The sequence below is a fragment of the Gobius niger genome (assembly GCF_951799975.1).
Source record: "Gobius niger genome assembly, chromosome: 21".
NCBI lineage: Eukaryota > Metazoa > Chordata > Actinopteri > Gobiiformes > Gobiidae > Gobius > Gobius niger.
The window spans coordinates 23,899,473-23,922,230 of NC_136872.1; the positions used below are offsets into that span (position 1 = coordinate 23,899,473).

The following is a 22,758-nucleotide window of genomic DNA, read 5'->3' on the forward strand; positions in this document are numbered from 1 at the left end:
GATTATACAAACACTGCCCGATCAAACGAGGATGTAATTAACTGCAGCAGCTCCAGATCAGAAACGTTCCAGTTGATCTACGTGACGCTCTAACGCTCGAGCGCCTCCAGGACGGCTTTCAAAATGGCCGCCACGGCGACGGCGCCCGGGTCTGGCTCGCTCACCCTGGCGGCGCTGATGTAGCTCGCTCGCCCCGCTTTGGCCGTGAGGTCCGAGGTCGCCGCCGCTCCCTGCGCCGCTTTCTGAACGAGGAACGAGACAAGGTTGTTAACTTTCATGTATTATGATTTTATATGTAAATCTTATTTTTATTTACAATTTTATATCAATCTTTAAAAAATTCTATTATGGACTTTTTTATTTTATTATTCACTGTTTTAGATATACTTTTAATTAACTTTTTGTAACTATTTTTGACTTTTATATTAAATATTTTATGAATTTTATTTTTTATAAACAATGTTTTATTGTCTATCTTTATGAATAACTTTTATATATTATTCTATTAACTTTTTATATTTTTATCTGATTATTTTATGGCTGTTTTTTTTAATTATTGATATACATTTCTTTTGGCTAATTTATTACATTTAACATATTTTATGTATTTGTTGCTTTAATGATAATTACTTTCTATGTATGAGATTTGAGGAACTCATTTCAATTTATTAAATCAACTCCATGTAAACTGTTTATAAATGTGCTGCTTAAGTTAAGCACATTTGGATTTATTTATTTTAATAGTTGATACAATAAAAAAATAAAAAATATGAATTAATTTCCACCGTAAAACTATTTAAACCAATCAACAGTAATAAACAGTTTAACAGAAATAAAATAAATCAAACCTTTTCAACTAATTTAACCTCTTAACTCCCGCCTGAACCGAGAGCATTTTCTCCAGTTCAGCTTTACCGAAGTCCTGTAGGGCAGTGTAACGCCTCATTTGAAAGCTAAGACCTACAAAACTCATCTAAATGGATCTTTTTCCTCACGTCATCAGATTTTTTTTCATTTTTTTTGGGGGGGGGTTCAACTCATTTTTGTAACTTTTTTTCCTTCTTTTTTTTTGTCACTTTTTGTAAAATTTTTGTCATTTTTTGTGACAATTTTGCCACTTTTCATAAATTTTTTGTCACTTTTTGGTCATATTTGCCATTTTTTGTAAATGTTTTGTCACATTTTTGTCATTTTTTTGTAATCTTTTGTATTTCTTTTTTTTTTTTTTTTTTACATTTTTGGCACTTTTCATAAATTTTTGTCAAATTTTTTTGTCACTTTTTTTTGTCAAATTTTTCGTCACTTTTTTGCCACATTTCCATCATTATTTTCGTCTCAGTTCTGTCGTTATTTTCTCACCTTTTTCCCAGAAGCTTTTGGATTGGGGTAAAGCCAAACTGGAGTAAAAAGTGCTCGGTTCAGGTGGGAGTTAAGGGGTTGAATATTTATCAGCTCATAACATTGGCCTGATTGTTAATTATGATATTTTTTTCCATTTAAATTGTCTTCGAATGGTTTAATGTCTTGTACCTGGACAGCAGCTTGTAGTATGTCCATGTGTCCACCAGGGGGCGCCGTGGTGAGCTTCATCAGCTCATCCGCCGCCGGGCACAGAGCGTCCAACTGAAGAGGACGAAGGAAAAGTTACACAAATACTTTAATAAATACTTCATGTAAGAGCAGCTTCACCATCGTTCGGTCTCCAGGGTCGGCGCCGCCGTATCTGACAGAAAAATGAAATCAAACAAGATTAAAAACGTTGTAAAGTTTGGTGTAGTGTTGTGCGTTTCTCACTGACCTCCTCATGGCCTGTGTCCCAGCATGCACTGCTCTGGCCCAGTCCGACGGGCCGCTCTTCTGCTCCGTCACGTGACCCGCCGCCGCCGCCAGGAACAGACTGTAGAGCTGAGACGAGAGGAATCCATTCATCATCTCAAACCTGATTAACCCCTTAACTCCCACCTGAACCGAGCACTTTTACTCCAGTTTGGCTTTACCCCAATCCAAAAGCTTCTGGAAAAAAGGTGAGAAAATAGTGACAGAACTGAGACGAAAACAATGATGGAAATGTGAGAAAAAACGTGACGAAAACTTAGACAAAAAAGGACAAAAAATTGACAGAAAAATGAAGCAAAAAGTGGCAAAAATGTCACAAAAATTTACAAAAAAATGCCAAAAATGTGACAAAATTTGATAAAAATTTGACCAAAAAAAAGACAAAAAAACTGACAAAAAATTGATGAAAAAATTATGAAAAAGTGGCAAAAAATTGACAAAAATATGACAAACATTTGACAAAAAATTTACAAAAAAATGTCACAAAAAATTGACAAATCAATTGACAAAGGACAAAAAAATGACAGAAAGCGACAAAAAATGACAAAAAATGTACAAAAAAATTACGAAAAAATTAAAAATTTACAAAAATGGTGAAAAAGTGGCAAAAATGTCACAAGAATTTAGAAAAAAATGACAAAAATGTGACAAAAAAATTGCAAATTTACAAAAAATGTACGAAAAAATTACAAAAAAAATTCTAAAATGTGACCAAAATTTGACCAAAAAAATTACAAAAACGAGTTGAAAACCCCCCAAAAAATGATGGAAAAACAATCTGATGACGTGAGGAAAAAGCGCCATTCAGATGAGTTTTGTAGATCTTAGCTTTCAAATGAGGCGTTACACTGGCCTACAGGATTTGAGTAAAGCTGAACTGGAGAAAATGCTCTCGGTTCAGGCGGGAGTTAAGAGGTTAACCCGACTTTAGAAACACACAAATGCGTATTTCTAAGGCCACAAATGCAAAAGATCCATTCCAGTAAAATAATAATAACATTTTGCGCAAAAACGTCTATGTGAAAACAACAAATGAATGTGTTTTGTAACATTACTTGGTATTTTTGATAGTTATGCAGCTAAAAACTGAGTCTGAAAAGCCACAAACGGAAGAAAACGTTTGCAGTTCTAAAATTTAACCATGTGTAGTCGATCCAGTAAACAAAGAAATGATGGAAAATGTGAGCAAAACCTGCGACTGAACGGGTTTAAGATCATATATTTTGTATTTCAATAAACATCTGGCGGATTATTTACCGTTTCAGTCAAATTTAATACATTTTAATAAGTCTGTAATTGTAAAATATTCCTCAAAAACCACAGTATCGATGACGTCACGCACCGCTCCCGAAGACCCGCCCATCTTCTCCTGGAGCACCGCCCCCAACACCTGCAGCAGTTGCCCGGGGCAACCAGGGGTCACGTGACCGCGGCGCCACTCCTGAACGGCTGAGACAGGAACAAGGAAAAGCACATTTACTTGTTATATATTAATATATGTCATTAAAATAGATTATTGTCCTGAACAGACGAAATATATAAAAAAACACATTTGTTACTGAAGTTTTCCCATTTTTTTCCCCAGTTAACAATTTGTTTTCCATTTCCTTCTCCCTCCATTTTTATCCCTAATTTTCCCTTTTCACAATTTTTAATTTTTTCCTGATTATTTCCCTAATTCTCCCCATCTTTTTTTCTTTTAAACATTTTTTTCCACTTTATTCTTATTATTCTTCCCAATGTCTACCCAATTTTTCAATTTCTATTTTTTTTTCTTCATTTTTAATATAAATACATTTTTCTGAACAAGTTGAACATTTTTCATTTTGAAAATGAAAAATGTTTTTCCCATATTTTCCTCCCCATTGTCCCCACCATTTTCAAAAATGTTTGCCCCCATTTCCCCCCTTCTCTTAACCCTTGTGTCGCCATCGCGGGTCATTTTGACCCACTGTCATGTTCCGGGCATTTGGATGCAAGGTGACACAAGGGGGCGCCCTTCCAACCTTCTCAGTGTAAATGTGAGTTGACTTTCTTCAGAGTCAGATGGAGCTTCTGCTTTAGACAGAACTTCAGACTCTGCTGCACGTAAGAGTCATATCATATTCTGAAACTCAAATATGTAGTAAAAACATAATATATGGAAAATTATTATTACAATTACAAAAAGAAAAATATTAGCAAATCCTGTATCTAATCAAAAAATATATATTTTTTAATTTACTCTCATTCTAAAGAAGAAAACCCAAACAAACCCAGGCCATGTGTATCTGCTGTAAAGTCATGTTTGTCCCAGTTCCTCTGAGTCGTGGTGGGTCATGGTGGACCATGACAGATGTTGACAGGACTGTGGTAGATCTACTTTTACTTTGGAGAAAATAGTTACTATAGTAACTGTTGAAGAAATGAACCTCTGTAACATCTGTCCACATCAGTCCTGCTGCACCACGACTCAGAGGAACTGGGTCAAACATGACTTTACAGCAGATACACATGACCTGGGTTTGTTTTTGTTTTGTTTTTTAGAATGAGGGTAAATAAAAAAAACTAATTTTTTGATTAGATACAGGATTTTCAAAGATTTTTCTTTTTGGAATTGTAATAATAATTTTCCATATATTATGTTTTTACTACATATTTGAGTTTCAGAATATGATATATAGTAGGGTCAGCTGCAGGGGGTGGCGGGGAGACGTCCCTATTCAGCCACTGCCCCCCCACCGGGAGATGTACTGGCTAGGGGGCGAAACATCAGTGAACGGTGGTACCAGCTGACGATCCTGCAGCTGACCTGAAAAGGCACCGTAGGAGGTGCATCAACCGAAAGGATGGAGCAGGAATAACATCACCTGTACACTCATAAACTGCAAACAAAGAGCTCACTGTATTTAGCCTCATGTTTCTGTCACTCATGTCTGACCTAAAGTCTCTGAAGAAAGTCAACTCACATTTACACTGAGAAGGTTGGAAGAGCGCCCCCTGGTGTCATCTTGCATCCAAATGCCCGGAACATGACAGTGGGTCAAAATGACCCGCGAAGGCGACACAAGTTTTGGAGACAAACTCGATATTGTAAATTTGCATTCCTTCCAAATGGCAGTTTTGACATGATCTTTGTGTTGGTTTTGGTTTGGTTTGTCCTCGTTTCAGTTTCGTTCACCTCTGGCGGCCTGAGCGTGCGTGCTCCCGCAGTCGCCGTCGCCCGAGGCTCGGTCCAGCCGGTTCAGTTCGTCCTGGATCTGGAGCAGAGCGGAGCAGACGCCGTCCACGACTCGGCCCAGGACCGGACTCAGAGGACCTGCCCCAAGACCACAGGAGGACTTAAATAAATCACTCTGTCTCTGGTCTGGATCTGTTTGTGGTTTTACCTTCTGCGTGCGTCTGGTCCTGGGGTCTGGTCTGAGGCGCCGGGTCCACAGTGAAGCCCCGCCCACTCGCAGACGCAGTGCTGAGGTTTGGCCAGGCGGGGGCGCTGGTTCGAGCATCTGGACGGGACAAAGACGCCGTTACCTCTAGGGCTGAACTTTAACGATGCTTGGTTTTCGATACCGAGACCTGAACGATAATAATGTTAATTCATCCCTTTTCCTTCCAAGTCATTTCTTTTGCATTTGTATTTTAGGGCCCCTAACCCTAACCTTAATCCTAACCCTAATCTAAACCCTAACCCTAACCTTAATCCTAACCCTAATCTAAACCCTAACCCTAACCTTAATCCTAAGCCTAACCTTAACCTTAATCCTAACCCTAACCTTAATCCTAACCCTAACCTTAATCCTAACCCTAACCTTAACCTTAATCCTAACCCTAACCTTAATCCTAACCCTAACCTTAATCCTAACCCTAACCTTAATCCTAACCCTAACCTTAACCTTAATCCTAACCCTAACCTTAATCCTAACCCTAACCTTAATCCTAACCCTAACCTTAACCTTAATCCTAACCCTAACCTTAATCCTAACCCTAACCTTAATCCTAACCCTAACCTTAACCTTAATCCTAACCCTAACCTTAATCCTAACCCTAATCTAAACCCAATCCTAACCCTAACCTTAAAAATGTCCTCACTCTGTTGGTTAAAAACTCAAACTGGTCCTCACAATGTCGTAAGTACAAGGACACACACACACACACACAACGGGGTGGGAGACATTGAACTCCCGGGGGTTCAATTTTCCTAAAATTAAAAATATTGTCCCCTAATTGTTTCTTCTATTTTTTATATTTATATTTATATATATATATATATATATATATATTTTTTTTTTCAAATTTTGCCCCAATGTGTCCAGTTATGTCCACATCTCCAATTTTTTTTTGTTGGTAAAATCTTCCCCAAATTTTCTTTTTTTTTTCAAGTTTTCCCCCCTTTTTTGCATAATTTTTTTTCCCAATTTTGCCACTAATTTTTTTTCCAATATTTTCCTTTTTTACACTTTTTTCCCCTCAAAATTATAAACATTTTTTTTTTCAAAATTTTCCCCTAAATTTCCCAATTTTTTCCGCCAATTTTCCCAAAACGTTACATTTATTCCCCATTTTCCCCCCATTTTTTCTTCAACGTTTCTGCAGATATTCCGAAGTTTTTTCCCAAAATTAAAAAAAAATATTCAAAACATTTCAAAATTTCAGCATCAAAACTTACATCTTCTCGGTATCTGCTTTCCATACTTTCATTTTTCATAGTTGGTTGTATTGGGACAAAACCAAACCAAGTTATATCCCAATTTTTCTATTTTTATTTTTTATTTTTTTTATTTTGCCCCAATGTGTCCAGTAATCAGTTATGTCCACATTTCCACATTTTTTGTTGGTAAAATTTTCACAAAATTTAATTTTTTTTCCCCTTTTTTCATGAATTTTCCCCCAATTTTGCCACAATTTTTTCCTAATGTTTTCTTTTTTTTGTTTTTTACACTTTTTTCCCTCAAAATTATCCAAAAAAATTTTAAACACATTTTCCCCCTAAATTTCCCAATTTCTTCAGCCATTTTTTCCAAAACGTTAAATTTCCCCCCCATTTTTTTCCCTTTTTTCCCCCAATGTTTCTGCAGATTTTCCCAAGTTTTTCCCCAAATTTTCCACTTAAAAAAAAAAAAAAAATCCTTTTAAATTTCAGCATCAAAACCAAACTTGAATATAAAGATTTTATACATCTTTTCAGTGCCTGCTTCCCGTACTTTATTTTTCCGATACAGACTGGTCTCGTTTAACGTACCAGCCCGAGTCCCCGCCCACTTTTACGCCGTGTGATTCTGAACCAGCCCGAGTCTCCGCCCCCTTTCACGCCGTGTGATTCTGAACCAGCCCGAGTCTCCGCCCCCTTTCACGCCGTGTGATTCTGAACCAGCCCGAGTCTCCGCCCCCTTTTACGGCGTGTGATTCTGAACCAGCCCGAGTCTCCGCCCCCTTTCACGCCGTGTGATTCTGAACCAGCCCGAGTCTCCGCCCCCTTTTACGGCGTGTGATTCTGAACCAGCCCGAGTCTCCGCCCCCTTTTACGGCGTGTGATTCTGAACCAGCCCGAGTCTTAACTCCCACCTGAACCGAGCACATTTTCTCCAGTTTGGCTTTACCCGAAAACAATGAAGATGTGACAAAAAAGTGAGAAAACGTAGACAAAAAATTGACAGAAAAATAATGAAAAAGTGGCAAAAATGTCACAAAAAATGAAAAAAAAATGAAAAAAATGTGACAAAAAATTTGACGAAAAAATGATAAAAAAAGTGGCAAAAATTTGACAAAAAATAGAATAAAAATGTGACAAAAAATGACAAAAAACTGACAAAAAATTGATGAAAAAATGATGAAAAAGTGGCAAAAATGTCACAAAAAATGAAAAAAAAATGAAAAAAATGTGACAAAAAATTTGACGAAAAAATGATAAAAAAAAGTGGCAAAAATTTGACAAAAAATAGAATAAAAATGTGACAAAAAATGACAAAAAACTGACAAAAAATTGATGAAAAAATGATGAAAAAGTGGCAAAAATGTCACAAAAAATGAAAAAAAAATGAAAAAAATGTGACAAAAAATTTGACGAAAAAATGATAAAAAAAAGTGGCAAAAATTTGACAAAAAATAGAATAAAAATGTGACAAAAAATGACAAAAAACTGACAAAAAATTGATGAAAAAATGATGAAAAAGTGGCAAAAATGTCACAGAAATTTACAATAAAATGACAAAAAACAGACAAAAAACTTTACGAAAAAATTATGAAAAAGTGGCAAAAATGTGAAAAAAATATGATAACAATTTTACAAAAAAATGAATAAAAAAAGATGAAAAAGTGACAAAAAATTGACAAATCAATTTACAAAAAAGGACAAAAAAAATGACGAAAAATTTACAAAAAAATGACGAAAAAATAACAAAAAGATTACAAAAATTATGAATACATGATGAAAAAGTGGCAAAAATGTGACAAAAATATGATAAAAAATTGACACAAAAATCACAAAAATTGACCAAAAAAAATGATGAAAAAGTGGCAAAAATGTCACAAAAATTTACAAAAATGTAAATTTCCAGAGTCTCCGCCCCCTTTCACGGCGTGTGATTCTGAACCAGCCCGAGTCTCCGCCCCCTTTCACGGCGTGTGATCCTGATTCTTTCCTCAAACCTCTCACCGAACAGACGCAGAAGCTCCGGGTGGGTTTTCATGACACTGATGGAGACGCCGCTCATTTCCAGGGACGTCATGAAGGCGCCGGACATGACCCGCTCCACGCCGACGCCGCGGGACTCTGCACACGGACGCCGCGCTTCGTTAGAATCGTTTACTTCAGGAAGAAGAAGAAGCGGCGAGCGAAAACACTGACCCAAATGTAAGATGGCGGCTCTGGTGACGACGGCGAGCTCCAAACAGGACAGAGCGCCGAGGTTATTCACGCAGACGACCACGGCGTCCCCTGTGGAGACAACGCAACACTGCCAACAGCCCATAATGTCAACAACGCCGGTGCAGTTACTATGGTAACCGAGCGTTGGACTAATGCCTCTGTGACGGCTGGATCCACATGAAACAAAAACTGTCTCAAAGTCCAGCGTGACATGAACTTAATGATGACGGTGGTAAGCGACTTCTGTAGCCACAGCTGCCCTTCTGGCCAAAGAAAATACAGGATTGACCATTTTTTTCTTTGACTATTTCATATTAACTATTTTTATAATGTTTTATTAACAGTTTTGGGAAATACTTTACATTACGGGCCAGTAAGTCCTTTTTTGGTTGAGTTTTTGTTGAGTTTTTGTCATTTTTTGTCACTTTTTTGTTGAATTTTTGTTGAATTTTTGTCACTTTTTTGTTGAATTTTTGTCACTTTTTTGTTGAATTTTTGTTGAATTTTTGTCACTTTTTTGTTGAATTTTTGTCATTTCTTTATTGAGTTTTTTGTCACTTTTTGTTGAGATTTTGTTGCATTTTTGTAGAATTTTTGTCACATTTTTGTCATTTTTTGGTTGAGTTTTTTGTCACTTTTTAAGTCCAAGGTAAGTCCTTGGTACTTACTGTGGTACTTATGGTGGTTCTTACAGAGGTAATTCTAGGTACTTATTGTGGTACTTAAAGGATACTACAGTGAGAATTACCAGGTATGTACTTCTAGAAACAGTGGTAACTCTTAGTAATGAAGGTTGTACTTCTTGTTTTCCCTAATGCTGTTTTATGTTGTTTTATAGTCACACAATCCTAGAAATTACTTCTGTTTGTAGAAGTACCTCATTTACTACTTGTGAATTGCTGCTGTAGCATCCTTGAGTTACCAATAAGTACCATAGATGTATCACTGAAACTACTAGAAAGTATCATTTAAAGTACCAAAGTAAATAGAAGTACAAGTGTCTCCCTGACCCCTAATGACTAGTAATTATGACTTTTAGTACCACAATAATAACCTAGTAATTATCCTGTAATTACCACTGTAAGTACCACGGACTTACCGGCCCGTAATGTAAAGTGTTACCCAGTTTTGTCTATCTTTATTAATAACTATTTATATGTATCATTCTATAAACTATTTCAGATTTTTATCATTGCCATTTTATTGTTGTTATTGACTATTATATCTATTTCTTGTTATTGAGTTATTAACCTCTTAACTCTCGCCTGAACCGAGAGGATCTTTGTCCTCACGTCATCACATTTTTTTTCCATCATTTTTTTGTTGGGTATTCAACTCATTTTTGTAACTTTTTTGTCATTTTTTGTCACATTTTTTTCCATTTTTTCGTCATTTTTTTGTCAAATTTTTATCACATTTTTGTCAATTTCTTGTCACATTTTGTCACATTTTTTGTAATTTTTTGTGACATTTTTGTCATTTTTTTCGTAAATTTTTGTCAAATTTTGTCACATTTTTGTAATATTTTGGTCATTTGTTTTGTCACATTTTTGTCATTTTTCGTCAATTTCTTGTGACATTTTTGCCACTTTTTCATCAATTTTTCATCACTTTTTTGTCATTTTTTTTTTCATTTTTTCGTCAATTTCTTGTCACATTTTTGTCAATTTTTTGTCCTTTTTTGTGACATTTTTGTCATTTTTTCCGTCAATTTTTTATCATTTTTTTGTCATTTTTTGGTCAAATTTTTATCACATTTTTGTCAATTTCTTGTCACATTTTGTCACATTTTTTGTGACATTTTTGTCATTTTTTTTCGTCAATTTTTCATAATTTTTTTGTCATTTTTTATCACATTTTTGTCACATTTTTGTCATTTTTCGTCCATTTTTTGTCAATTTCTTGTGACATTTTTGCCACTTTTTCATCAATTTTTCATCACTTTTTTTCACATTTCCATCTTTGTTTTCATCTCAGTTTTGTCGCTATTTTCACACCTTTTTTCCAGAAGCTTTTGGATTGGGGTAAAGCCAAACTGGAGAAAATGTGCTCGGTTCAGGTGGGAGTTAAGGGGTTAAGTTATTACTGATTATGTTTGGAGTGAATGAATGATGCAGTAATGTCATTTTCTTGTAACCAGAAAAGCACGACATAAAACCGATGCATTACTATCATTATTATTGTTAATTAAACATCTTTTATGGAACTTTTTATTAATGTGTTTTGAGAAACTGATTTAAATCTCTTACATCAGCTCCTTGTAAACCGTTAATAAAATGTGAGGCTTAAATGTAAAAGTTGAAACAAGAAAAGGAGAATTGACAATGCAGGTGATTGAGTCGAACTGAAGGATCTGCAGAACCTGATGTGAGCGGGAGACGTGATTGGTTGTCGGGGTTGGTCATGTGATCGATCATCGTCTGCACCACGTCGTCCGCAGACGTCACCTTGAAACGCACAAACAGGAAGTGGATTTAGAAGCAAATGTAGGAAGAAACGGGTGAGATGAGAAGCTCACCTTGGAGCGCTTCACGCCGGGTTCTCCGTGGATTCCTGCAGAACATCACACTCACGTTTATACTTTACAAAACCATGTGACCAGAACCATGTGACCAGCGGCGCCGAGTCTCACCCAGGCCCAGCTCTAGGTCGCCGGGCGGCAGCTGGAACGTGGGTGCACAGCCGGGCACGGAGCAGGGCGACAGACTCACGCCCAGAGTCCCTGAGGCAGAGGAACCACAGGGTCAGGAGGACGAGGTCAGAGGTCAGAGGTCATAACACCTTTCACGCAGAGCTTTACCCAAAACTAAAAGCTTCTAGAAAAAAAAAGCGTGGAAAAGCAACAAAAGCTCTGCAAAACAGCGACAAAAATGTGACTAAAAAGTGGTGACAACGCAAGGAAACACCTTCGATCAGTTTAGTAGGTCTTAGCTTTCAAATGAGGCTGTAAACTTTTAGATTTGTGTAAAGCTGAACTGGCAAAAATGTGCTCGGTTAAGGCGGGGGTTAAATAAAAATAGCCACAAAAAATGAGAAGAAAACAAGGATGTAAACGCAACAAAAATGAGACAAAAATGTGACAAAAATTCAACAAAAAAGTGACAAAAATGTGACAAAAACTAAACAAAAAATGACAAAAATTAAAAAATAATTTGACAAAAAATTGACAAATGTGACAAAATTCAACAAAAATGTGACAAAAAAGTGACAAAAAAGTGACAAAAATTCAACAAAAATGTGGCAAAAATGTGACAAAATTCAACAAAAATGTGACAAAAATGTGACAAAAACTAAACAAAAAATGACAAAAATGTGACAAAAACTAAACAAAAAATGACAAAAATTAAAAAAAAATTGACAAAAAATTGACAAAAATGTGACAAAATTCAACAAAAATGTGACAAAAAAGTGACAAAAATGTGACAAAAAAGTGACAAAAAAGTGACAAAAAAGTGACAAAAATTCAACAAAAATGTGACAAAAAAGTGACAAAAATTCAACAAAAATGTGGCAAAAATGTGACAAAAATTCAACAAAAAAGTGACAAAAATGTGACAAAAACTAAACAAAAAATGACAAAAATAAAAAAAAAAATTGACAAAAAACTTTAAAAAATGTGACAAAATTCAACAAAAAAGTGACAAAAAAGTGACAAAAAAGTGACAAAAATTCAACAAAAATGTGACAAAAATGTGACAAAATTCAACAAAAATTCAACAAAAACTAAACAAAAAATGACAAAAATTCAAAAAAAAATTGACAAAAATTTGACAAAAAATTGACAAAAAATTGACAATAATTCAACAAAAAAGTGACAAAAATGTGACAAAAACTAAACAAAAAATGACAAAAATTAAAAAAAAAATTGACAAAAAATTGACAAAAATGTGACAAAATTCAACAAAAATGTGACAAAAATGTGACAAAAATGTGACAAAAATTCAACAAAAATGTGACAAAAATTCAACAAAAAGAAAAAAACACAACACAGCAACAACGCGAGGAAAAAGATCAGTTTTGTGGGTCTTAGCTTTCAAATGAGGTGTTACACAGGCCTATATAATGGCCAAAGAGGACAGAGTGCATTTGGTTTAGGCGGGTGGTAAGAGGTTAAACCCCCATTATTAGATTTATTTGATTTCTCTAAATGTCGCCTGCAGCGTCCGGCCTTAAAGGAAACTCACCGATTCCCGTTAGCGCCGCGTTCACCGTGGAAACGATCCGGTCCAAGGCCTCGCCCTCCTCCGCCATCGCCCCGGCCAGCTGCGGCAGAGACTCGGGTCAGACAAAGACCTGCAGTGTGGACCGGGACGGACGAACCTTGTGGACGAACAGGGTCCCGCCCAGCCCCCTCCGGCCGGCTTTACTCGGCCGCTCGAAGGCGCAGTCGTCCGCCGCCACCACCATCTGCGCCGCCACCCCGAGCGCCCGCGCCCGCTCCAGCGCCAGGCCGAAGTTCAGCCGGTCGCCCGTGTAGTTCTTCACGATCAGCAGCACCGCGCTCGCCCCTGACCACAGAGAGGACGACTCTCCAAACGTTTATATCTGAGGAAAAAGACCTGAGGCTCCTGTAGACATTGGATTATTAAAGGGACTATACGGAGTTTAAACATGTTAAAGGGGGGGTATTCTGCAAAATGGACTTTTTCAAGCTTTCCATCATGTTATTCTGTCATTCCCTCATTAAAAACATGCCTGAAGTGTTGCCTTGGCACATTCACGTATTTCTGAGTAATCTGTAAAAACTCTGATGGCGGCCATTTTAGGGATAGGTTTGCCTGAGTCCTCCTAGGAACGCCCCCACCTCCTGGAGACGCCTCCGAGCTTTCGTCACCAGCCGAGTAACCAACCACCACAGTACCCCCTCTTTAATATAGAAGGTGCAGTTACACGTATGACCTGAGGTGGCAGTAGTGAGCATAACATGGCTATCTTGCATCAAGTCCAGGATATTTCATGAGGATTTCAGCAGAGCAGGGCGCTCAGATGTTTCTTTTTGTAAACTTATATCCCAATGCGAAACTCTGACTGTGTGAGGCGGGTGAGGTGCGGAACTCGTCTGCTTCTGCAGAGAAAGGTTTGCTCACTGTTTGAAGGTGGCACAGCTATCAGTGAGAGGAGCTTTAAAGGATCAGGCCACTGTTTTTACACACTGAGATCTGTTCTTACCTGAGCTCAGACGAGTTCATTAGGACCTGTCTGGTCTTCACCCGTGCCTTCAGTCACGTAACCATATTTAAACAGAGAAAACGTGGAAGAGCTTGGTAGCTTCTATCTTGACCTGTTTTGGAGATATAGAGGAGAGAGGGAGAGGCTAAATGCTAACGCCGTCTGCGCTGTGTTTACGTGACTGAAGGCAGGTCCTAAAGAACTCGTCTGAGCTCAGGTAAGAACATATCTCAGTATGTAAAAACTGTGGCCTGATCCTTTAATATAACTTAAAAAGGGAAGAAAAACTCTTTCCAAATTGTTGCCCCATTTTACCCCCTTTTTCCTACTATTTCCCCCATTTCTTACCAATTTAATCCCATTTTCCCAATTAGTCCTCCATGATTTTTTTTCAACATGTTTTCCCTCAAATTTCCACATTTTTACCCCAAACATTTCCACAGTTCTAGACATGGAGACAGACGTGATGTTGTAAATGTTCATAATCTCCTCACATGAGGCGTGTTCCTGAAGAGCGTGACTCTCCTGTACCTGCGTGTTCTTGAAGAACGTGACTCTCCTGTACCTGCGTGTTCCTGAAGAGCGTGACTCTCCTGTATCTGCGTGTTCCTGAAGAACATGACTCTCCTGTACCTGCGTGTTCTTGAAGAACGTGACTCTCCTGTACCTGCGTGTTCTTGAAGAACATGACTCTCCTGTACCTGCGTGTTCTTGAAGAACATGACTCTCCTGTACCTGCGTGTTCTTGAAGAACATGACTCTCCTGTACCTGCGTGTTCCTGAAGAACATGACTCTCCTGTACCTGCGTGTTCTTGAAGAACATGACTCTCCTGTACCTGCGTGTTCTTGAAGAGCGTGACTCTCCTGTACCTGCGTGTTCCTGAAGAACATGACTCTCCTGTACCTGCGTGTTCCTGAAGAACATGACTCTCCTGTACCTGCGTGTTCCTGAAGAGCGTGACTCTCCTGTACCTGCGTGTTCCTGAAGAGCGTGACTCTCCTGTACCTGCGTGTTCCTGAAGAACATGACTCTCCTGTACCTGCGTGTTCTTGAAGAACATGACTCTCCTGTACCTGCGTGTTCTTGAAGAACATGACTCTCCTGTACCTGCGTGTTCTTGAAGAACATGACTCTCCTGTACCTGCGTGTTCCTGAAGAACATGACTCTCCTGTACCTGCGTGTTCCTGAAGAACGTGACTCTCCTGTACCTGCGTGTTCCTGAAGAGCGTGACTCTCCTGTACCTGCGTGTTCTTGAAGAACATGACTCTCCTGTACCTGCGTGTTCTTGAAGAACATGACTCTCCTGTACCTGCGTGTTCTTGAAGAACATGACTCTCCTGTACCTGCGTGTTCCTGAAGAACATGACTCTCCTGTACCTGCGTGTTCTTGAAGAACATGACTCTCCTGTACCTGCGTGTTCTTGAAGAACATGACTCTCCTGTACCTGCGTGTTCTTGAAGAACATGACTCTCCTGTACCTGCGTGTTCCTGAAGAACATGACTCTCCTGTACCTGCGTGTTCCTGAAGAACATGACTCTCCTGTACCTGCGTGTTCTTGAAGAACATGACTCTCCTGTACCTGCGTGTTCTTGAAGAACATGACTCTCCTGTACCTGCGTGTTCTTGAAGAACATGACTCTCCTGTACCTGCGTGTTCTTGAAGAGCGTGACTCTCCTGTACCTGCGTGTTCCTGAAGAGCATGACTCTCCTGTATCTGCGTGTTCTTGAAGAGCGTGACTCCTGTACCTGCGTGTTCTTGAAGAGCGTGACTCTCCTGTATCTGCGTGTTCCTGAAGAGCATGACTCTCCTGTATCTGCGTGTTCCTGAAGAGCGTGACTCCTGTACCTGCGTGTTCCTGAAGAGCATGACTCTCCTGTACCTGCGTGTTCCTGAAGAACATGACTCTCCTGTACCTGCGTGTTCTTGAAGAACATGACTCTCCTGTACCTGCGTGTTCTTGAAGAACATTGTTCTCCTGTACCTGCGTGTTCTTGAAGAACATGACTCTCCTGTACCTGCGTGTTCTTGAAGAACATGACTCTCCTGTACCTGCGTGTTCTTGAAGAACATGACTCTCCTGTACCTGCGTGTTCTTGAAGAACATGACTCTCCTGTACCTGCGTGTTCTTGAAGAACATGACTCTCCTGTACCTGCGTGTTCCTGAAGAACATGACTCTCCTGTACCTGCGTGTTCTTGAAGAACATTGTTCTCCTGTACCTGCGTGTTCCTGAAGAACATGACTCTCCTGTACCTGCGTGTTCTTGAAGAACATTGTTCTCCTGTACCTGCGTGTTCCTGAAGAACATGACTCTCCTGTACCTGCGTGTTCCTGAAGAGCGTGACTCTCCTGTACCTGCGTGTTCTTGAAGAACATGACTCTCCTGTACCTGCGTGTTCCTGAAGAGCGTGACTCTCCTGTACCTGCGTGTTCTTGAAGAACATTGTTCTCCTGTACCTGCGTGTTCCTGAAGAACATGACTCTCCTGTACCTGCGTGTTCCTGAAGAGCGTGACTCTCCTGTACCTGCGTGTTCCTGAAGAACATGACTCTCCTGTACCTGCGTGTTCCTGAAGAGCGTGACTCTCCTGTACCTGCGTGTTCTTGAAGAACATGACTCTCCTGTACCTGCGTGTTCCTGAAGAACATGACTCTCCTGTACCTGCGTGTTCCTGAAGAACATGACTCTCCTGTACCTGCGTGTTCCTGAAGAACATGACTCTCCTGTACCTGCGTGTTCTTGAAGAACGTGACTCTCCTGTACCTGCGTGTTCTTGAAGAACATGACTCTCCTGTACCTGCGTGTTCCTGAAGAACATGACTCTCCTGTACCTGCGTGTTCCTGAAGAACATGACTCTCCTGTACCTGCGTGTTCTTGAAGAACGTGACTCTCCTGTACCTGCGTGTTCTTGAAGAACATGACTCTCCTGTACCTGCGTGTTCCTGAAGAACATGACTCTCCTGTACCTGCGTGTTCCTGAAGAGCGTGACTCTCTTGTACCTGCGTGTTCTTGAAGAACATGACTCTCCTGTACCTGCGTGTTCTTGAAGAACATGACTCTCCTGTACCTGCGTGTTCTTGAAGAACATGACTCTCCTGTACCTGCGTGTTCCTGAAGAACATGACTCTCCTGTACCTGCGTGTTCTTGAAGAACATGACTCTCCTGTACCTGCGTGTTCCTGAAGAACATGACTCTCCTGTACCTGCGTGTTCTTGAAGAACGTGACTCTCCTGTACCTGCGTGTTCCTGAAGAACATGACTCTCCTGTACCTGCGTGTTCCTGAAGAACATGACTCTCCTGTACCTGCGTGTTCCTGAAGAACATGACTCTCCTGTACCTGCGTGTTCCTGAAGAACATGACTCTCCTGTACCTGCGTGTTCCTGAAGAACATGACTCTCCTGTACCTGCGTGTTCCTGAAGAACATGAGTCTCCTGTACCTGCGTGTTCTTGAAGAACATGACTCTCTTGTACCTGCGTGTTCTTGAAGAACATGACTCTCCTGTACCTGCGTGTTCTTGAAGAACATGACTCTCCTGTACCTGCGTGTTCTTGAAGAGCGTGACTCTCCTGTACCTGCGTGTTCCTGAAGAACATGACTCTCCTGTACCTGCGTGTTCCTGAAGAACATGACTCTCCTGTACCTGCGTGTTCTTGAAGAACATGACTCTCTTGTACCTGCGTGTTCTTGAAGAACATGACTCTCCTGTACCTGCGTGTTCCTGAAGAGCATGACTCTCCTGTACCTGCGTGTTCCTGAAGAGCGTGACTCCTGTACCTGCGTGTTCTTGAAGAACATGACTCTCCTGTACCTGCGTGTTCTTGAAGAGCATGACTCTCCTGTACCTGCGTGTTCCTGAAGAACATGACTCTCCTGTACCTGCGTGTTCTTGAAGAACATGACTCTCCTGTACCTGCGTGTTCTTGAAGAGCGTGACTCTCCTGTACCTGCGTGTTCTTGAAGAACATGACTCTCCTGTACCTGCGTGGTGAAGGTGAAGAATGGCGGCCAGGATGGCGTCCGGAGGAGGAGACGCGAACACGCCTCCCGCCACGGCGGCCGACAGCATCCCCGCGCCGACGAACCCCGCGTGGGCCGGCTCGTGGCCGGACCCGCCTCCCGACAGGAGCCCCACTTTCCCGCGCAGGCTGTGGACGTCCGAACGCACCACGACCCTGTGGCCCCGCAGGAGGGTCAGCCCGGGACAGGCCCGGACCAGACCCAGGAGAGCCTCGTCCACACACCCGTCCACCGAGTTCAGCAACTTCTGAGGAGCCTGAGGAGGAGAACTTTAACCAACACCGGAAACTCGAAACTAGAACCTCTAATGCGCCTCATGTGTTACAGCCTGAGGAGGAGAACTTTAACCAACACCGGAAACTCGAAACTAGAACCTCTAATGCACCTCATGTGTTACAGCCTGAGGAGGAGAACTTTAACCAACACCGGAAACTCGAAACTAGAACCTCTAATGCACCTCATGTGTTACAGCCTGAGGAGGAGAACTTCAACCAACACCGGAAACTCGAAACTAGAACCTCTAATGCGCCTCATGTGTTACAGCCTGAGGAGGAGAACTTCAACCAACACCGGAAACTCGAAACTAGAACCTCTAATGCGCCTCATGTGTTACAGCCTGAGGAGGAGAACTTTAACCTCTGAACAACTGAGGGCCGGAAACTCGAAACTAGAACCTCTAATGCACCTTATGTGTTACAGCCTGAGGAGGAGAACTTTAACCAACATCGGAAACTCGAAACTAGAACCTCTAATGCGCCTCATGTGTTACAGCCTGAGGAGGAGAACTTTAACCTCTGAACAACTGAGGGCCGGAAACTCGAAACTAGAACCTCTAATGCGCCTCATGTGTTACAGCCTGAGGAGGAGAACTTTAACCTCTGAACAACTGAGGGCCGGAAACTCGAAACTAGAACCTCTAATGCGCCTCATGTGTTACAGCCTGAGGAGGAGAACTTTAACCAACATCGGAAACTCGAAACTAGAACCTCTAATGCACCTCATGTGTTACAGCTCTGTGATGAACAGGAGTGAAATATCACCATCAAAAACGTATGAAAAGTCACGATCTGGACATTTTATATAATATTTATGTATATTCAATCTGAGAACCAGGAGGAGGAAGAGGAGGAGAGAGGAGTTAATGAGGGAGGAGAGTGTTTTATAAAACACACAATATCTTCAAATCTATAAAAAAAATCTGTGATGTTGATCAAAACTAGCCTCTGTTTAGCTCAGATTTCTCAGGAACCGAGACACGAAGAATCAAACAGTTTTCACCTCTGGAGAGTTCAGAGTCTCAGCTTTAAAACGAGCCACAACATGTGTCCATAGATATAACACAGAAGCTGCTACAAATATCTTGTTCTGGATCGTTTGCACTCAGCAGCTAAATCCCCAAAACAGCACCGCCCTCAATGTGTTAACCCCCCACCTTTAACTCCAGTTCAGCTTTACCCAAATCTAAGAGCCTAGAGCTTATAGGCCAGGGTAACGCCTCATTTTAAAGCCAACTTTCTCAATTTTTTGTCATGTTTTTGACATTTTTGTTGCTTTTTTCCCTAAAATTCTACTGCCTTTCGTCACATCTCCACGGAGACGAGCTGGACACGTCATGTCATGGCGAGTCTCGTACACGTTTGTTTGTTTGTTTGTTTTGTTTGTACATCTATGAAGTATTGTTCGGGCGGCGCGGTGGCACAGCGGTTAAGCGCCTGTGCTTCTTGGCTAGAAGGTCCCAGGTTCGATTCCCACCTGGACGGGGCCTTTCTGTGGAGTTTGCATGTTCTCCCTCTGTCTGCGTAGGTTTCCTCCGGTTTCCTCTACCACTAAAACATGTACAATAGGTTCCCCTCTGGGACCAGGACTCCCCTGAAAGAGATTCTTAATCTCAGTGGGACTATCCTGGTTAAATAAAGGTAAATAAAATGAGGTATTTTAATAATGAAAATATCTGTCATAAAATAAATGCTTTATTTATTGGCTTAAAATACTCAACAGAGGGAATGTGCACGTTCTGCAGTGATGTTGAGCTCTGCTGCTAAAGTCTAATGTGATCAGAGGAAGGAATTTCTCTCCAAACAATCTTTAAACTCTCTTTGGAGCTCGTTATCAGCTCCCCGTGGACTCTGACCAGTCTCTCCAGTCACTGTGTTAAACTCACAACTATATCTGTTTAACCTCGACCTGCACCACGTTCTTCTCAAAATCTCCAGTTCACCTTTACAAAGCCAGGCACGTGCACGCGCTGTTGCTAAAAAAAAAAAGAAGAAGCAACTTTTACGGATGAACCTTTAAACGCATTAATAACGAGCAAAACATTCCGGTTCAGCGTCACCTGCGAAAGGCGCGTGCGTCACGTAAACGTAAACTCGGTGGAAAATGATCAAACGTAGCGCATTGGTGAGACGTCTGTAGTAAAACGTCAGATGTGACAGATTTAAGACTTCACTCACCTCCATCGCTGCTCGCGCTTCCTCTGAAGGTGAAGCGCAGGATCCAGGTGAACTACATCCGGTCTGCGCACTTCACAATAAAAGCGCAGATGTTAAAGGCTTGGTTTAACCGCTTAACTCCCGCCTGAACCGAGAGGATCTTTTTCCTCATGTCATCACATTTTATTTTCTCCATTTTTTTGTGGGGTATTCAACTCATTTTTGTAACTTTTTTGTCTTTTTTTTGGTCAAATTTTTATCACATTTTTTCGTCATTTTTTTAATCAAATTTTTGTCATTTTTTCATTAATTTTTTGTCAATTTGTGACATTTTTGTCATTTTTTTGTCATTTTTTAAATCAAATTTGTGTCTTTTTTTGTCACATTTTTGTCACATTTATTAGTCACATTTTTGTCATTTTTTGTCATTTTTTTTGTCATTTTTTTTGTCATTTTTTAAATCAAATTTGTGTCATTTTTTCGTCATTTTTTCGTCATTTTTTCGTCATTTTTTTGTAATTGTTTAATCCAATTTTTGTCATTTTTTGGTCAAATTTTTATCACATTTTTTCGTCATTTTTTTAATCCAATTTTTGTCATTTTTTGGTCAAATTTTTGTCATTTTTTCATGAATTTTTTGTCAATTTCTTGTGACATTTTTGTCATTTTTTAAATCAAATTTGTGTCATTTTTTGTCACATTTTTGTCATTTTTTCATCATTTTTTCATCATTTTTTCATCATTTTTTAATCCAATTTTTGTCATTTTTTGCCACATTTTTGTCACATTTATTTGTCACATTTTTGTCATTTTTTTTGTCATTTTTTCGTCATTTTTTCAATTAAATTTTTGTCAATTTCTTGTGACATTTTTGCCACTTTTTCATCCATTTTTTGTCACTTTTTTGTCACATTTCCATCATTGTTTTCGTCTCAGTTTTGTTGCTATTTTCTCACCTTGTTTCCAGAAGCTTTTGTCTTGGGGTAAAGCCAAACTGGAGAAAATGCTCTCGGTTCAGGCGGGAGTTAAGGGGTTAAGTTACATTACGAGCTAAATTTCGAGCACATTTGAGTTAAAGTGGTGACGCTGCAGGTCAAAGTCATAAAACCTTCTTCATCACTGAACCTGTAAAATAAAAACACTCACACGCCAACGCAAAAGTGACACAAACGCCATTAAATCTATTCATATTTATTCTGAGGTCGAGCAGTAATCACGGTTTATACACAAGTACAAACCCTTTTTAATACATTTCAAACATGTGCCAAGGAACAAAACATTGCAGCATTTCATAAACTATTTAGAATTGTGCATTTTTAACAGAAATCAGATCTGTAAATGAGTAACCGCCCCCAATGTGCTGGACTAAATGGAGCAATGACAAAATATTTGTTCTTAGGGCTGCTCGATTATTGAAAAAATAATAATCACGATTATTTTTGTCATAATTGAAATCACGATTATTCAAACGATTATTTGTTGCCTTTAAAAAAATCCATCAAAAAAATGAAAAAAATCCATCAAAAAAGTGACGAAAATCCATCAAAATAAAAGACAAAAATCCAGCAAAAAAGTAACAAAAATCCATTAAAAAAATGAAAAAAATCCATCAAAAAAGTGACAAAAATCCATCAAAAAATGACAAAAATCCATTAAAAAAATGAAAAAAATCCATCAAAAAATGACAAAAATCCATCAAAAAAAGACAAAAATCCAGCAAAAAAGTAACAAAAATCCATTAAAAAAATGAAAAAAATCCATCAAAAAAGTGACAAAAATCCATCAAAAAATGAAAAAAATCCATTAAAAAAATGAAAAAAATCCATCAAAAAATGACAAAAATCCATCAAAAAAAAGACAAAAATCCATCAAAAAAGTGACAAAAATCCATCAAAAAATGACAAAAATCCATCAAAAAATGACAAAAATCCATCAAAAAAGTGACAAAAATCCATTAAAAAAATGAAAAAAATCCATCAAAAAAAAGACAAAAATCCATCAAAAAAAGACAAAAATCCATCAAAAAAGTGACAAAAAGCCCTATTTGTTCTTATTGTCTAATCCAGTTTATATGAATTAATCCTGATTCCAACAGCCTCAAACACCAGACAAAACTCAGGACACACTTCTGTTTAAATAAGCCTTTATTTCATAACTTCACAGAAGCTTAAAGCACCGTAGCCTTCATTTGGGTTTCACACACGCTGATGTTTCCAAATCTGTGTTTTAAATATATTATTCTATGAAGGCACAGCTGAAATACAGAGAAATCAGTCTCGGAATCATGTTCAGACCAAACAATTCATGAGACTCAAAACTCAAAACATTTATACAAAGAAGTCAAAGTTTGTGGCTCGATGTGTGAGTGAAGCACAGTTACAGAGAAGGACGAGGTCGACTGTGACCCAGGGTGAGGAGCAGAGATCCACTGTGACCCAGCCTGAG

At 39.3% G+C, this 22,758-nt stretch overlaps 1 protein-coding gene across 1 annotated transcript; it reads right to left on the bottom strand.

Moving 5' to 3' along the window:
* Positions 1 to 89: 89 nt before the first annotated feature.
* On the bottom strand, positions 90 to 20,390 carry tkfc (triokinase/FMN cyclase; the record flags this gene model as incomplete). The annotated part of the gene is made up of 16 exons (XM_079580586.1): positions 20,335 to 20,390; positions 17,843 to 18,137; positions 13,001 to 13,188; positions 12,865 to 12,943; positions 11,313 to 11,402; positions 11,199 to 11,233; positions 11,043 to 11,127; positions 8,660 to 8,749; positions 8,468 to 8,584; positions 5,205 to 5,321; positions 4,997 to 5,134; positions 3,179 to 3,285; positions 1,799 to 1,905; positions 1,690 to 1,723; positions 1,531 to 1,623; positions 90 to 242 (listed from the first exon to the last, which is right to left on the bottom strand). The coding sequence occupies exons 1-16, from the start codon at positions 20,338 to 20,340 to the stop codon at positions 90 to 92; spliced, it is 1,734 nt and encodes a 577-aa protein (XP_079436712.1). The 5' UTR covers positions 20,341 to 20,390.
* Positions 20,391 to 22,758: the final 2,368 nt, after the last annotated feature.